At 37.5% G+C, this 16,240-nt stretch overlaps 1 protein-coding gene across 1 annotated transcript in view; it reads left to right on the top strand.

Moving 5' to 3' along the window:
- Positions 1 to 16,240, top strand: part of pik3r1 (phosphoinositide-3-kinase, regulatory subunit 1 (alpha)) — a 67,433-nt gene that overhangs the window by 27,341 nt on the left and 23,852 nt on the right. The window contains exons 3-6 of the mRNA XM_063049344.1: positions 12,511 to 12,603; positions 13,126 to 13,200; positions 14,624 to 14,755; positions 15,917 to 16,118. Coding sequence (XP_062905414.1) covers positions 12,511 to 12,603; positions 13,126 to 13,200; positions 14,624 to 14,755; positions 15,917 to 16,118 — 502 coding nt within the window. The remainder of the gene's footprint in view (positions 1 to 12,510; positions 12,604 to 13,125; positions 13,201 to 14,623; positions 14,756 to 15,916; positions 16,119 to 16,240) is intronic.

Here is a 16,240-nt window from a genome sequence, read left to right as displayed (position 1 = left end):
ATGTGCACTAATTACGCACTCATTAATTGTTTAAATGCTTTGCAGAACAATAAAACACTAACAATTTGTAATTCAACTACTCTGGAATCCTAATATTTTGGCTGCTTGCCCACCAGGTGATGTTTCCCATATTCTAACCTGACTTGTTGGAACCACTGGAAAAAAATATTTTGTGTAACCTGTAAAGAAAAAGTGAGCTATATGCGCATTGGCGAATTAGTACAATAGTATTGCAGAGTCTGGAAAATCTGCATCATCAGGGTCCTAAAATATGCCTGGTTTAATAGAGTTTTACTATACCTTCTTGTTCCATCTCCAGAGTGATTAGTCAGCTTACTCTTGGTACATTTGTCCAAATTAGTTTTAATTTTCGGTATGAATAGGATAGGCATACTATGTGTTCTTTAGTGATTTATTATTTAGTAGTTAAAGCAAAGCTTGGAGTGTATAGAGGTATGTTAAGGAATTCATTAAAATTGGCTGGAAGGAAGATTAGAGAGAAAACACTGTCATAGACTTAGTGGCCAATATTCTTGCATATAATCTTATGCGATCCAAATTTAAAATGGTTAAATCTAAAGCCCCTGAATCGTGCACAGTACATGGAATCAATTAGATTTCATTATGTTTGCAGAAGCTTTCACTTATAGAAAGTTAGCGATCGGAACCTCACACTTTGAGTTCCTCTGCAAGATATGAAAATTGTTAATTTTTTCCCTTTTTATAGTTGACTCATTATTGCCAAGAAAAAATAAAGATACTGATACTGTAATCAGAGTTGAATATGTCAAAAGTGGAGGGATTGAAAGGTCAAGTTCATATTAATCAATATGTAAACTGCGTTCTCCTGATTTGGGGAATCTGGTCTATGGCTAGGGTATATGGAAACTTAAATGCTTAAGAAGCTACAAAGTGACATACTTATAGAGGGCAGCCTAATTTATCACGCTGATGAATCTTTGGCCTGTGATATGGAGCTGCAGTAATTATCAATAGACCTTACAAAAACCATCTGTTGTTATTTATAGCATACTTTTCTTAGAATATATGCTGTTGGAATTGGATGGATTACTGGGAGCTCAAAATACATTTGGTAAACTGCTTGTTAACCCCTGAAATCTTGTACTTTTAATATTGTGAGAGAGGGGGGTGTAGAGTTGAGTTTTTTTTAAATAAACCAAATGGAGGAGGTACATGGTGAATTGTCTTTTATAATTTGGACTGGTGCTATTTTTCACTATGACTCGCTGAAGTTGGGACTACATTCCAATCCTGATTCCAGTGTTAATCGAAAATCATACATGATGGACTTAAGTTTTGTTCCATTTGAAATAAGAGATCATATCTAATTAGAAAATTGGGGAGTAGATTTGATAACAGTATTTATTTCCTAACTACAATGCACCATGATATTGTGGTAGAAATGAACAGAGGTGAAGAGGAATAGGGGTATGAAATCAGAGTGTTCATATATTAGGATCATGGTGGGTTTGAAAGCTTCCTTCTTGCATGGGATCAGCCCAAAAATGCACATTCTTACTCAGAAATGAGAAAATCTGTAGATGTTGGAAATCCAAGCAGCGCGCACAAAATGCTGAAGGAACTCAGCAGGTCAAGCAGCAGCTATGGAAAAGAGTACAGTTGATGCCCTACTGAAGGGCCTCAGTCTGAAGTGTTGACTGTACTCTTTTTTTTCCATAGATGCTGCCTGGCCTGCTGAGTTCCTCCAGCATTTTGTTTGTTGTACATTCTTACTGTTTTTGAAAATTTTGTGTGTTGACTTGTGGAGTACAATATGTAAAGACTGGGCAGATTTTTCATGTCCATCTTTTATGTCATTTAAGAGCATAAATATGAAGTGTCTCATTGTAAACTACTGTTCCATTATTTCAAATAATTGTTATTCTGATTTTTGATGTAAAGTATTAACAGTATAATGGGCTTAATTGTAATTGGAATTTCCAGTTTAAAACTTCTTGGGAGTCTTGTGCTTTATTCTGCCAAGCATTGCTTTTACCTACTGTTAGTTGTTTTAAGAGAAAACCATTTGAACAAAATGCATATTTAGAACTACTTGAACAGGTTCTGCAGCCCAGCGAATTTTTCTACCAGCATTCTCCCTTCTTTAGAAGGCAACTATTTTCTGAGAATGTTTATCATAATATTGGCGTAGAAAATAATTCCAACTCTTCCCCTCACCCACCCCTCCAAAGAATTTGGCTTAATATTCAGTATAGAAATGTCCACAACTAAAATATGATTAGTGTATTTTAATTGTTTTTTATGCCACTGCGTTTGTTTTTAGCCTTGTCTTCCTGAGGAATAAGGAAGTCTTTGTTCTACTTGATAGGACTTACAGTGGATTCCATTAGTGGGTTCATATTGGGTACCATTTCTGATTCTACCTCTGAAGTGTAAGAAGAGGGGATTAATTTCTTTCAGTCTCTTTACATTGTTCAGTTTGTTCTTTGCTCTCAAAAGCAGCTAAAGTGCGTGAATATTTTTTTTAAAAAGCTTAGAATACCATTAAAGGACTGACTTGAGTTCTCCACTAAGGAATATGAAATTGTAATTATAGGGCAATTGTGTCTACAATGTTCAGTTGAGTGTTGATAAGTCTGCCCCTTTTGCTGTTTAATAGAATGTTAATTACAAAACATACTTTTCTAGGCTTGCATAGAATCATATTTTAAGAAAGTAATAGATTTGGAAATGAAAATCCTACTTCTACCTCAACCACTTGAATAATTTGCTCGTGCTTCCTGGTCACAACAAATCAACTTGGATAAAGAGGTTTGACATTTACCAAGGATTTAGAATATAGCAGAGGAGTGGGCATTTTGGCTTTCAATACCTGTGCTGGCTATAATGCAGACACCTTCCCATCTCTCTGTGTGCTGAAATAATAACTTGCACATTTCCTTTAAATTTTCCTCTTTTTTTTCTTTGAAGCTATGCACTCTGGTATTTGATTTCCAACCTTGGAGAAATTTGAGCCATCCAAACTGTCTTATGCCTCTCATAATTTTATAAACTTCTATCATGCACCCCTTTGCTTCTGACAACAGAGAAAATGATGAAAGCTTGTCCAACCTCACTCCTTAGCTAGGAGTCTTTAATCGAGGCAATCTCCTGGTGAACCTCCTCTGCGCCTTCTCCAAATGTGGCTTAACAAATGTTTTGTACAGCTGTGACATGGGAAGAGGAGGAAACATTAAAATGCTTGCCTTCTTACTAGTTACTATCACAACTCCATTATTTTTTGTCACAATAACTTGATCAAATTTGAAAGCCAACCTGGTTTTATGGATCAGAAGACAATTTTGCTGGTGTTTCCATGTTGCATGGAAAGAAAAAGATTAGAAAAATCACATGAGAATTTGCTTTGGCCAAGAGCTGCAGGAATTTCTTACATGATTTTGCGTCAGCAAAATCTAATGTACAAAATTAGTATGTCATTAGTAAATAGTTGGGAAGAATGCAGTTTGCATTCAAGGGAATTGTATAACTGTAATCTAAATAGAATTCACAGATTAACTGTTTTATTTTAGAAAATCTAAAAGTTGCCATTTCAGCATGTCCTTTGAAATGGACATCACTACTGAGTTTGTTGTCACGCAAGGCAGTGTCGCCTATTTCTGCTTAAGAATTTGTTGCCAGGAACTGTAGTCTAGATGGGAAGGTTTTCATGGGAGGATGTGTATGATTGGTTGTTGCTTAGCCTGGTTAAAAAATAGAACCTGTGGAATCTGACAGTTGTGATGTGTCATCAGAAGTCCAACCTTACTGGCATCAAGTTCATTGCAAACTTTGAAAGTGCGGACCGTTGGATGATTCTGTATGTGCACTCCATCTAGCCAGGCTACCAATTTCTTTTAGTGCTTCTGTTTAAACATCCAGTTGATGACCTGATCTGCCTGAATTTGATGAAGATGGTTACTTTAAGTGAGAAGTTGATTTTGAACAGCAGTAAAGGAATCTACAAAGTTACACAAATTCTGAAGTGCAAACTTGCTTTTCGTTATTCTTGTGCTTCATTGCTGATTCCACGAAAGGAGCCTTCTCATTGTAAGCACATTTTTTATGTAGCTGTATTTGGCTCTGACTGTTTAAGTTGTGCACAAAAAAAATAACATAACTGATGTTCGTAGTAGTTTTGATCTTTTTTTTAAAAGTCAGTTTCCCACCAGGCATGTAATAGTGTCGTGTTAGCATAGCAGATTTGCATAACTTCAATCTTTGATTAAATTATTTGCTACTGCCAATACTGAAGATGAGGGCTATTGCAAAGAAATAGTCTCTGGATTTGGGTTGGAGGAGGGCAGAAAAGAAAGGGGAATAAAAAAACTTGCATGTTATGGAACAGTAAATAACTGATTTTAGTTGTGTTTTGAACACCTTGTGTTTTGAACTATCATTATACTGATACAAGCTTTTTGGAAAAGTAATGAATTGCCATGGTGGCTCAGATAACCATGTTCATTTCTTGTTGATTTTTTGTGGCTGACTAACCTTCCATGGCGGTACTGGTGGACAGAACTTCCATAGACCTTATTCTCATGTGCTGTGTCTATCTTTAATGCTTTCCATTTATGTCCTTTTTTTCATTTATCACACCATCCATTTACATGTGCAGAATGTTTTGGGTTATAAGACTATGCCAGAACATTCTGCTGTTCATAAGGGAGCAAAAAGGAAAGTTTTTTCTAAATCCCAAGAAGACTAAAATTTTCAGAGATAAACTAATGTTTTTGCAATTTTGATGGTAAATGGGAGTAAGAAAGAGGCCTTTTTAATCCGTTGTAACATTAAAAAATATGTACCCATTGGATTTTGTATCACTTGAGTGTAGCCATGTCTGTCATCTAGACTATTGGGCTTTATTTTCAAGCTCAGGTTCAGAATATTCTAATCATTGTGTTTGTAATGAATTAGGTATGGGACATAGTAAAATTAGAGCCAGTTCATTTGTGGCTGATATCAAGAAGCATCTCTTCACAGTGGGTAATGGAAATCTGGAATGCTATCCTAAACCAGTTACTGCAGCGTTTAAATGTTTGAGGCTATGATGCATATATATTAAGGATAATTACCAAAATCCTGTGCAGGGAGGGAAAGGCCAACACTTGCAGAGGGATGACACCACCTGCAGGTTTCCCTCCAAGTTGCACAATATCCTACTTGGAAAAGTGTCGCTCCTTCGTCACTGATTTAACTTTTGGAAGCCACTACTCAAAGACAGAGATATGGTGATTAATGGAATTGAGATACAATTAGAGCAGGTGAATAGTTTAATAGAATATCAATAACCTTTTGCACCATTAGCTCTCTCAGATAAAGGAGATGGTTGAGAAGGCTGGCTACGTCGGTGGGCTATTACTTAAATACATTTCATGTATTAATAATGTGCGGAAGTTTCTTTTGACCCACTGGAAACTGGAATCCATCTGTCACACTGATTAGTGTTAATTTGCATAGTATATTTTGCTTTAAGCAATAAAAAGGCAGATTAGGGAGTGGGTGGGGGGATAGAAATGACAAAATCGGACACTTGAGATGTAACCAGGAGACCAGAATGATGTCCTTTGGCATATTAGGATCTTGTGTACAAATCTGAATTTGCATGTTTAATCCAAGTGATGCCGTCTAAAACTAGTCAAATGGATTTGAATAGAACACTGCACTGACAAACTGTTAATGTGAAGTGAAGTAATTCACACACCTGCTTCTACATGTCATTATTCCCAGTGTTGGCAACCCCACATTCAAATGTCCAAATCAGCATGCTCCAAGGCCCTCATAGCTAATAGCTAGCAGTTTTCTTTACTTCCCCAGTCCATCGCAGATTGCTATACATTCTGCTCTCTTTTTGTGGTTGACTTATTTTGGAAGTTGAATCTAATGGGAGTTTGCTGTGAGCAGTATTCAGCATGATGGACAGAGCAGTTCATTCCCCAACAATCTCTTTCCAGCAGCTTTATCATTTTGACTGCATTAGATTAAATTAGATTTTTGATGTATCCTTGTTTAGTTCTTGTAGTAACTGGTTTATCCAATATGAGCAGAAATCCATTTTTAATAGTTAACCATTGATTTTGTTTGCTTAATCCAAAATTAAAATTTAGGATGTGTTGATCACTATTCTAAACAGATTCTCTTTCAGAGTTTCTTTGTAACTCATTCTCAGTTTTTTTTTATTTGCACACGTTGTCTTCTTTTGCACATCGGTGGTTTGTTAGTCTTTATAGATTTTCATAAGTCTATTGTATTTCCTGTAAATGGCTGCAAGGAAATGAATCTCAAGGTAGTATATGGTAACACATGTACGTCAATAATATACTTACTTTGAACTTTAAATGTTCTTTCATCTTTTCCGTACTTGAGTAATTGAATGCATCGAACAAACATTCAGTGTTGTACTGTTTACAGAAAGAGTTAAATGTGTTGCTTATGGTAGAATGTCTGAATTAACTGGGATATCCTGGTGGTGTTGTTAAATTGATTAGAAGCACCATCTGCTAAGCAATTTGACTCTTGTAAGCAGATGTATATTGATGCATGGAAAAGTTTTGACATGGTTGCAATTGTTGGCATTAGTTCTAAATTGGCTGCCAGAAAATGAGGATAAGTCAGTTGCCTGCCTTCTGCTATTGAAGAGCAGTTACAAAAATATAAGAAATAGGAGCAGGAGTAGGCCATCCGGCCCATCGAGCCTGCCCCACCATTCAATAAGATCATGGCTGATCTGTCCGTAAACTGAGCTCCATCTACCTGCCTTTTCCCCATAACCCTTAGGTTTTTACATAGTAAAGGAATTATCTAATTGTTTCTTAAATATATTTAGTGAGCAAGCCTCAACCGCTTCCCTGGGCAGAGAATTTCACGGATTCACCACTCTGTGGGGGAAAAACAGTTTCTCCTCGTCTCCATCCTAAATCTTCTCTCCAGAATCTTGAGGCAATGTCCCCTAGTTCTAGTCTCACCTACCAATGGAAACAACTTTTCTAATTCTATCTTGTCTATCGTTTCAAAATTTTGTATGTTTCTATAAGATCCCTTCTCATTCTTCTGAATTCCAGGGAGTACAGTCCCAGGTGACTCAATCTCTCCTCATATGTTAACCCTTTCATCCCTGAAATCAACCTGGTGACCCTGGTCTGCACTGCCTCCAAAGCCAGTACCTCCTTCCTCAAATATGGAGACCAGAACTGCACATAGTACTGCAGCTGCAGCCTCACCAGTACCCTGTATAGTTGCAGCATAACCTCCCTGCTCTTGAGTTCAGTCCCTCTAGCAATGAAGGCCAACATTCTGTTTGCCTTAATAACCTTTTGTACCTGCAAGCCAACTTTTTGTGATTCATGAACAAGCACTCCCAAGTCCCTCTGCACAACAGTATGCTACAATCTTTCACCACTTAAATAATAATCTCCTCTTCTATTATTCCTTCCAAAGTGGATGATCTCGCATTTACCAGCGTTGTATTCCATCTGCCAGACCTTGACCCACTCAATCTATATCCCTCTGCAGCCTCTCCACATCCTCTGTACAATTTGCTTTTCCACTCAGTTTAGTGTCATCAGCAAATTTTGCTACGCCACACTCTGTCCCCTCTTCCAAGTCATCAATTATATATGAAAAATTGTGTTCTGCTGAATGATATAAAATAATCTAAGTGAACAATACTGTCAGATGAAAATTAGCCATGTTTTACAAAGTTTGGTTTGGTGACAAAGATGCATTGAATACCAATAATATAGAGACAAGACCATTGATGCTGGAAGTCTGGAGCAATGCAAAAAATGAAGGCAATCAAGTCATGCAGCATCTATGGAGAGAAATGGATAGTTGACATTTTGGGCTGAGACCATTGATTCTGAACTTTGCCCTCTTCAGTCCTGATGAAAGGGTGGTGGGGTGGGGGCAGGAGCAGGAACACAGGCTGGCAGTTGAGAGGAGAAAGATAGGTGGGGGATGGGAATGATGTGAGAATCTTGGCGATTATATCAATTAATTTCCACTTTTCCCCCTCCACCTACTCAGTGTCTTTGCCTCTCAACTGGGATTCACATTCACCGCCAGCTTGTGCTCCATACCCATCCTTTTTTCTGGCTTCTGCCCTCTTTCCAAAATGTGTTACACACTTAATTTTACTGAAACTATCAAAAGAGGAGACTTTGGGAGGTGATCAAAAGTTTACTGCAAGAGGGACAACTTGAATATCTTAAATTTCTCCAGTTCTCCCTCTTTAACGAAGGAATTGCAGAGATTGGGCAAAGATATGATGTCACAAGATGGCAGCGTGCATGGTAGCATTGACCACTCTGGCTCCAACCAATGGTGAAATTTCTTGTCCTGCTTATCTTTTCTGTGACTGAAAACAGCTGATCATAAAAAACACTAAAATCTGTAAGCTTACCTCAGCCAGTGGAATGACAAAGGTGTTACAGACTAACATGGGGAGCGGTTTCTCAATCGGTGCCACGGTCTACTGCAGCTTCTCAGGGAAGTGGCCATTAGAAGCGGTGCACCCAAAAGCAGAAACACGCCAGTATTAAAGCAAGACTTAAGACAGAAACCCTGCAGGCCTGCACTCCTGTCAGTTCTACTCACTAACATCCGATCGCTGGAAAATCAACTGGATTACTTGGATCTGCGTCTGGACTAGCTGGAGATGGAGGGACTGTTGCACATTCATCCTGATAGAAACATGGCTTTAAGACACCATTCCAGACTCTGCCATTCAGCCAAAAGGCTTAATCTCCTTTCGGGTGGACAGAAATGCTCTGACCTAGAGCAAGCCTCCTGGAGGACATCAGTAAGAATTGTTGGATGAATACCTCAGTAGTAATGACCCACTGCTCACTGCACATAGTTTTTAATGGCCCTTCTACTTGTTGAGTGAGTTCACTGCTCTTTATATTTTCCCCCACCTCACCCTGTGCTAGTGCTAGGGAAGCGCTCCTGAATGCTTTCTATGCCCATTTTGACCAGTTGAATGATGTGACAGGGTAAACCCATGCCAAGCTGCAGGGCCAGACAACATACCTGGTTAGGTGCTGAGGGTTAGTGTAACCCAGCTAACAGAGGGTTTAACAGACATCTTTAGTATCTCTGATGCGCTTCAAGGCAGTCATCATCATTCCAGTGCCCAAGAGAGCAGCGGTAATGGACCTATATGATTACTGTCCAGTGGCACTGACTTCAGTAGTCGTGAAGTGCTTAAAGAATTTTTCCAGCGATGTTGAACCCCTTCCAGTTTGCCTACCGCTCAAACTAGTTCACTGATGATGCTGTAGCCCCAGCCCTCCACGCTATCCTGTCCCACCTAGAAAACAATGCCTGGTAGGCCAGGTTGTTGTTCATCGTCTTCAGCTGAACATTTAACATGATCATCCCTCAGAGGCTGGTGGGTAAGCTGTCCTCATTTGGACTCAACACCCCTCTCTGTAACTGGATCTTGGTCTTCTTGATGGAAAGACCCCAATCAATCCTAGTTGGCAGCAACACCTCAAGTATGGTAAAGCAAGTGAGCAATAATATCGAGGCTGCACAAACTGAGTATCCTTTTAATTGAAAATGCTTGTGTTTAAAGCAGTGCTCTCCCAGCTTTATATTGTATTGACATTATAACTAGTGTTCATATGGAGGAAAAGTACATGACACCAATCTGCATCTTTAAATGTGCCATCTGTCACAATAGATCAGTGCGTGGTTTAAATGCAGAAAATTGTTAATTGTTAATGGGAATATGGTAGCGAAGGGGTTAGTGTGATGCTTTTGCAGCTCAAGCGATCCAGATTTCAACTCTGGTGCCATTCTGTAAGGAGTCTCTGTGACTCCCTGCGGAATGCATGGGTTTTACTCTGGGCCCTCCGGTTTCCTCCCACAGTCCAAAGGTTTACCGGGTCGGTTAATCGATCATTGCAAATTGTCCCATGATTAAGCTAGCGTTAATGGGGTTTGTTGGCATTTGCTGAGGTGGCGTGGCTCAAGGGGTGGAAGGGTCTGCTCTGCACTGTATCACAAAAAGTAAATGATAATAGGGTAGGCAGAAAGAGCCAGCATAGCACTTACTGTTTTTAAAACAGCATCCTTAACTGAAGACCCCAGTAACAGACGGATGCCAGCAGTGGCATATACATAACGAAACCCGATTTCCCTCGGGATCAATGAAGTATATCTATCTATCTACTTGATACAGCACAGAGTGGAATGCACTCTGAAGGGGGAAAATCGGAAGTCCAGAGATCCAAAGATGTACCATTTAGTGGGTTAATTGGTCCTGTGATTAGGCTAAGGTCAGCTCGTTGGGCCAGAAGGGCCTGTTCTGTGCTGTCTCTCTAAATTAATAAATAAAATCAAAAGCAATAAGTAGCAATTAAGACTTCCTGTCCGATCATTTAATTCAGTGGAGTTGATTAAGTCAGCAAAGGTAATATGTTCAATTTATTAATCTATTAAAAGTCTTGGGCAAAGTATCTCACAGTATATTAATGAATATTGGGATGTGGGACAAGTAGTACGATAACAGGGGTTTAAATGTTTCCTATTTAGGAAGTGAAACATTGGGTCCTGTAGAGATCAATAGTACCGCTGGTCCATGAAATTTGCATCACTAATTGAGATTTTAGAATTGCACAAATTATCACTTAAATATGATCAAAGGAAATAAAGTATAAATGCACATCATAATAAGAAGTAGTGATGTGAGTAAGACCACCTTTTGAAAAAACACAAAGAAAGCCCTTGTACTTATCTAAATCATCCCTCTAATTCTGTATTTGTCAAATCCACTGGGCTACACTTAGAGTACAACTTATTCTGTCTTTCATATTTAACAGTATATAGTTGCACTTAAAGTATAGGGAATTGTTTATCATGACAATGCAGGGAATTTGGGGGTTATTCCTGTTTTAAAAAGTTTGGAAAGCTTGAAATTTAGCTTTAGGAAAAGTAGTTCCAAGTTTGAACTGAATATTAAGAAAAATTCTGGCAGATAGTATTTCACCTGTGGGGTGTAGCAGACTGGTTAAGTGATCAATGTAGGTTTGTCAAAAAAAAAAGGAATTTAAAAAAAACTTGTTTAACTCACTTCAACATCGAACTGTTCCCACAACCTATGGACTCGCATTTAAGGACTCATCGTGTCATGTTCTCAATATTTATTGCTGCTTTATTACTATTACTACTTCTTTCTTGCATTTGAAGTTTGTTGTCTTTTGCACATCAATTCTTTGTCTGGCCAGTTGAGGGCTGTCTTTCATTGACTCTTGTGTTTCTTGTATTTACTGTGAACCCCCGCAAGAAAATGAATCTCAGGGTGTCTATGGTGACATGTGTACTTAGATAATAAATTGTACTTTTGTACTTCGCTGCTGCCTAAGGCAGTAGTTGGAAGAGATGTAAAGATACATACAGAGGAAATTGAGATAAGTGAGGGAGAAGGTAATAAAAGTTTGCTGATATTTTGTAAAACGTAATTTTAAAGTTTCACTACTGTCTTCTGCATACGTGCAGTCAGAGCAAATGCCAGCTTTCTTGACCATGTAGAGCTGCTGCCTGTCTGTGGGGGGAGGGAACCTTCAGTTTTATAGAATTTATCAAGCAGCAAACCATGTATTCCTCAGAATTTCGTAAAAAAATTTGCATTCAGAGCATTTCTACTTTATCAAACACATCATTCAATTCTGCTTTCCTGTGTTTCATACATAGAAACTTGTTTTTTATCGTTAATATTCTGTGTTTCCCTTATTACTGATACTACTATAATTTGAGTTTTGTACAGGGATATTATTTCATCCCTGAGCATGCTTTTAATTTAACTTTGGCTGTATTCAATTGTTAACAATTGTTTTGCACATTGGTTAACAAATGTGAAATATGGGCATGTATGAAATAATAGTGGGAACTGAAATAAGACAACAGTTACAAGCCATCTTATCCTGTTTAATACCATACAAAAGCATCATTCTAGGAGCAGAAGTGCACAGCAGTGCCCTCATCTGGTGACAGTCATGCTGCACTTTATTTAAACAAATGTGAATTCTGATCAACCCCTTTCAATTTGACATATTTCTAGTTTTGCTGGTTAATAAAAACAGATACTATATATTTTGGAGCTGGATTGTGACTAGATGCACGTTTCACAAATCTGATATTAGTTGAACAGTAAAGAGCTTCTATCTTCTACTAATATTTTGAACTCGACTTATGCCAGAAGATGTTTTCATAACCTGTTAAATTACAACCTGGGAATTGTTTAAACAGAACAGAGTAGCTCTTTGGTCTTTGTGATAAAGTGTACTTCAGGCCACAAAGTCAAACATTAAACTAAAACTTCTCGTGATGTTTGGGGAAATTGCAATGAAGATATAATCTGAGTGCCAGAGTGATAGAGGGAATGTGCAATATTGACACTGTCAATAATTTATTTGCTGTTTAAAATTTAAACATTTATACAATTATTTTCTGAGTATTAACAATTACATTCATTTTTAAATTCTTCAGGTCCTGTTCTACCAGATTTAACAGAGCAGTTCTCTCCTCCAAGTCTCGCTCCAGCAATCCTTGTGAAGTTAATAGAAGCTATTGAAAGAACCGGTAAGATGGCTAAACCAAACTCATAATTCGCGTTTCTGAAATAGAATTTTGAATTAAAACTAATAATAGAATTATGTTTGTTAAATGATTACCAAAATGAACACTTAGTCTGAACAAATGGCTTGTAACTACACTTTTGTAAGAAAATTAGAAACAAAATAATCATAATTTGTAGCCAACTAAGATATTTCAATTTTTAATTGTGTGTCATTTTTAGTTAATAACATTAGCACTACAATTTCCAACTGATTTGCTGATTCATCAGATGGAAAATTTAATGAATAATGTTGAATGCACGAGTTGCTGGCAACATTAATAAAAGCAGTAGTTGCAGCTCGTGGAAATGAAGTACTTATTCTACACTTGAAATTGGCTGCTTATCTGGTAATGTTAGTGGTTTCGTATGATTTCTATACTTATAACTGATAGTTTAACTTGTCACTTAGCCTTGCTGTTCCTAAATCTTCCAGTACAATTTGGGCTTAAAGCTCACTTAATGCAAGCATTTGATTTGTTTCTTAGGTCTTGAGAGCGTCAATTTATACCGGACTTCTGGTTCGTGTGGTGGTGCTGAATTAAAGCAGTTGTTGGATTATGGTAAGTGTGCACTGGATTTGGCTCCTTTTCTCGTTGTAATACTTAAGGCATGATATAAATGTATACACAGCATTCTTTTTATCTTTTATGTTAATGCTTACATGCATCACCAATTAAACTATCTCTTGATCTCTCTTGCTCTTCTTCCTTCCTGCACTTCCCTCTTTCTTCCCCCCCCCCCCCCCATCAACACCTATTACAAAAAAAACTGATTAAGTATTTTCTCACTTCTCAAAAAAGAGTGGGGGGGGGGAGAAGTGGTCGAGATTATAGTTTATGACAACTTAAACTTTACAGCTTCTACTTTCACTAAAGATTTTTTAAAAATCATGTAGATTTGGATAGCCTTCATGTACCCTTGGCGTGAAGCTCCTGAGAGAAGCAACTAATCTGGGTCGTCATAGATTCATCTTTTCCGTACAGAACTACTTTTATATATTCTTTGATTACCACTAGGGGGCTGCTTAGTATTGTGTTTCAAGTTGACCATATTGCAGAAATAATTTCAGAATCAGGTTTATTATCACTGTCTTTTGTGGAATTTGGTGTTTTACAGCAGCAGTAACAGTGATAATACATTATTACCAAGGGACAAATGCTATCAGTTCATTTTTCTAAAATAAATTTATTCCATTAATCTTTGAGATTGTTGTTGCCAATTCTACCTTTATGTATTATTTTAATTATATCCAGTTTTGTGTTGATTTGCAAAATAAGCACATTTAGAATTAAAAGGCAAATCTTGTAAAGAACTGATGTTTTAATAACATTCAAAAACTGATAAAAATTGCACAGGAATTCTTTCTGTCTATTCTAATATATATCAGAATCAGGCATATTTTCACTGAGAGGACGTGAAGTACATTTTGCAGCAACAATACACAAAATTTTTACATCACAGGTGCCAGCTACATTTTGAATTTCACATTTGAGACCAGTTTTATCTATACATTGAACAAAGGCAGATTAGTTGACCACTAATTTGTTTTCTCCTGCATGCCAGGATACACTTCAGTGTAATGAGACCCATGTCTGTTGTTTTTTTCTCTCTCTCCTGCTGAAGATTAAGGCAGTATTTTTACCCATTGGTACTGCTCTAGTTGTGAATGAGAATAGGCTACAGATTGGACTTTGGCTTCTTCTGATTAATAAAGCACACCAGCACTATCCAATCCTACCTCTGGGGTGTCCTCAAATGGCTATTTATGGAAGTTTGTGTTTTTTTTATATGCTGAAAATCTGCCTTGCACTTGGGCTTATCTGAAAACGTATCCCATAACAATGCCTCTGCTTTTTGTAAACAGATTTTGCCATGCTTATAAGTCTGTGCTTTCCGTATAAAGTTAAGAGTTCAGTGAAACTCATAACAACCCATTTGTTTTGAAAATAGTTCTGTGTAGTTATATGTATTTCTCTATGGTAGATGTAGCTTCAGTGGACGTTGAACAGTTTGATCTGCCGTCGCTAACTGAGGCATTAAGGCAATATCTCCAGGAATTACCAAGCCCTGTCATTCCTACATCCATCTACAGTGATATGGTTTATATAGCTCAAGGTAAGAAAGAAATAACTTGAATTTATAATGAAGTTTTCTGTTTTAAAACAAACATCTCATGTATTGAAATTGGAAGGAAAACCCTATTTAAATAAATGTTAATTCTAAAAATCCAGGAATTGAAGGTTGCCATGTGCTGGGGGGGTGGTGTCCATTTATATGTTGTTAAATAACAATCATATTTGTTTACCAAATGTTCAGGAGTAAATTTTGCACTTGACTATCAAAGAAGATTTGAAGATTTGAACAGATTTCCGAGTAATAGGGCAAGCAAAAGATCAAGTTAGCTGGAGGATAGATTTGGCTTTTTGAAAAGTTCAGTGATTTATTTTTCTTATCTACTTCGTATCCCCAACCTCACTCTTTTGCCCTGTTCTCATTCTTTGGCAGTTCACTTGTATTTTTGCTTTGATTGTTAACTTCAAATCTGTTTGTGCATGTTGGCAAAATGAAAAGAGTCTTAGAAAATGACAGCAGGGAAACGGGCCTTTTGGCCCATCTCCATGCCAAACTATTAATGTTTTCATTCACTGTATATCCATTTGATGGCTTAACTCTAGTCAGAATTTGACTTTTAGTTTATTCAGCACAAATTAGAATAAATAAAAACTCTTTGACTGTAAGTTGTCCATGAATTACTTGAGCAGGACCTGGATAAAGGTGTGAACATCTAATATGATCTTAATCTGGCACAAAGTTCTCAGACACTTAACCACCGTATGTACGCTGTGGTATATGAAGTTGGGGTGTGGTTATGTAACAAATATAAAAATGAGGAGCATTAAGTTCTGTACAATCTGTAGTGCTGGTTAGTCTGCAGTGTGTGTCTTAACGTCAGTGCACAATGCTATGAAAGGATGTGGTTTATCCTATCTGTTCTATCTATCAATTGTCCAATCATTTGCATTAGAGAAATAGCAGACCTATAGTACAGCACATACTAAGTATTTGTGGTCTGTATCTCAATGCATGCAGTTTTCCATTAGCTACCCACAGTACCTTAAAGTTTCTTTTTTAAACCAGGCGTGTATTACTAACTCGTCATTAATCCATACGTTTCCTTGAATTTGGATGCAGTGAATTTTGATAGTGTATGCAGTATGTTTGTAGATCTTTTGCCTGGTTATGGACAGCCATGATATCTAACGTTTTTAACCACAGAAGTACTCAATACAGAGGAGTGTGCACAGTTGCTGAGGAGAGCTATCCGGTCCCATAATGTGCCTCAGCAGTATTGGCTTACTCTTCATTATTTGATCAAGCACTTCTGCAAACTTTGTCAAAGTTCTGGGAAGAACAACCTGACTGCACGAACCTTGGCGGAAATTTTCAGTCCTCTGCTTTTTAGGCAACAAGCAGTAAGGTATGTTTGCTACTGGGAAGTGAGTTTCTGAAGTATTTGAGGAAACATCACAAGACATTAAGACATTTTGCTATTTAGATATTTAATAGTTTTTTAAACTGTTCAAGATTAAATTTACTATT

This window comes from Mobula hypostoma, chromosome 5 (assembly GCF_963921235.1).
Source record: "Mobula hypostoma chromosome 5, sMobHyp1.1, whole genome shotgun sequence".
Taxonomy (NCBI): Eukaryota; Metazoa; Chordata; class Chondrichthyes; order Myliobatiformes; family Myliobatidae; genus Mobula; species Mobula hypostoma.
The sequence above is the reverse complement of the archived record's forward strand: the minus strand, read 5'-3'. Positions and strand labels throughout refer to the sequence as shown.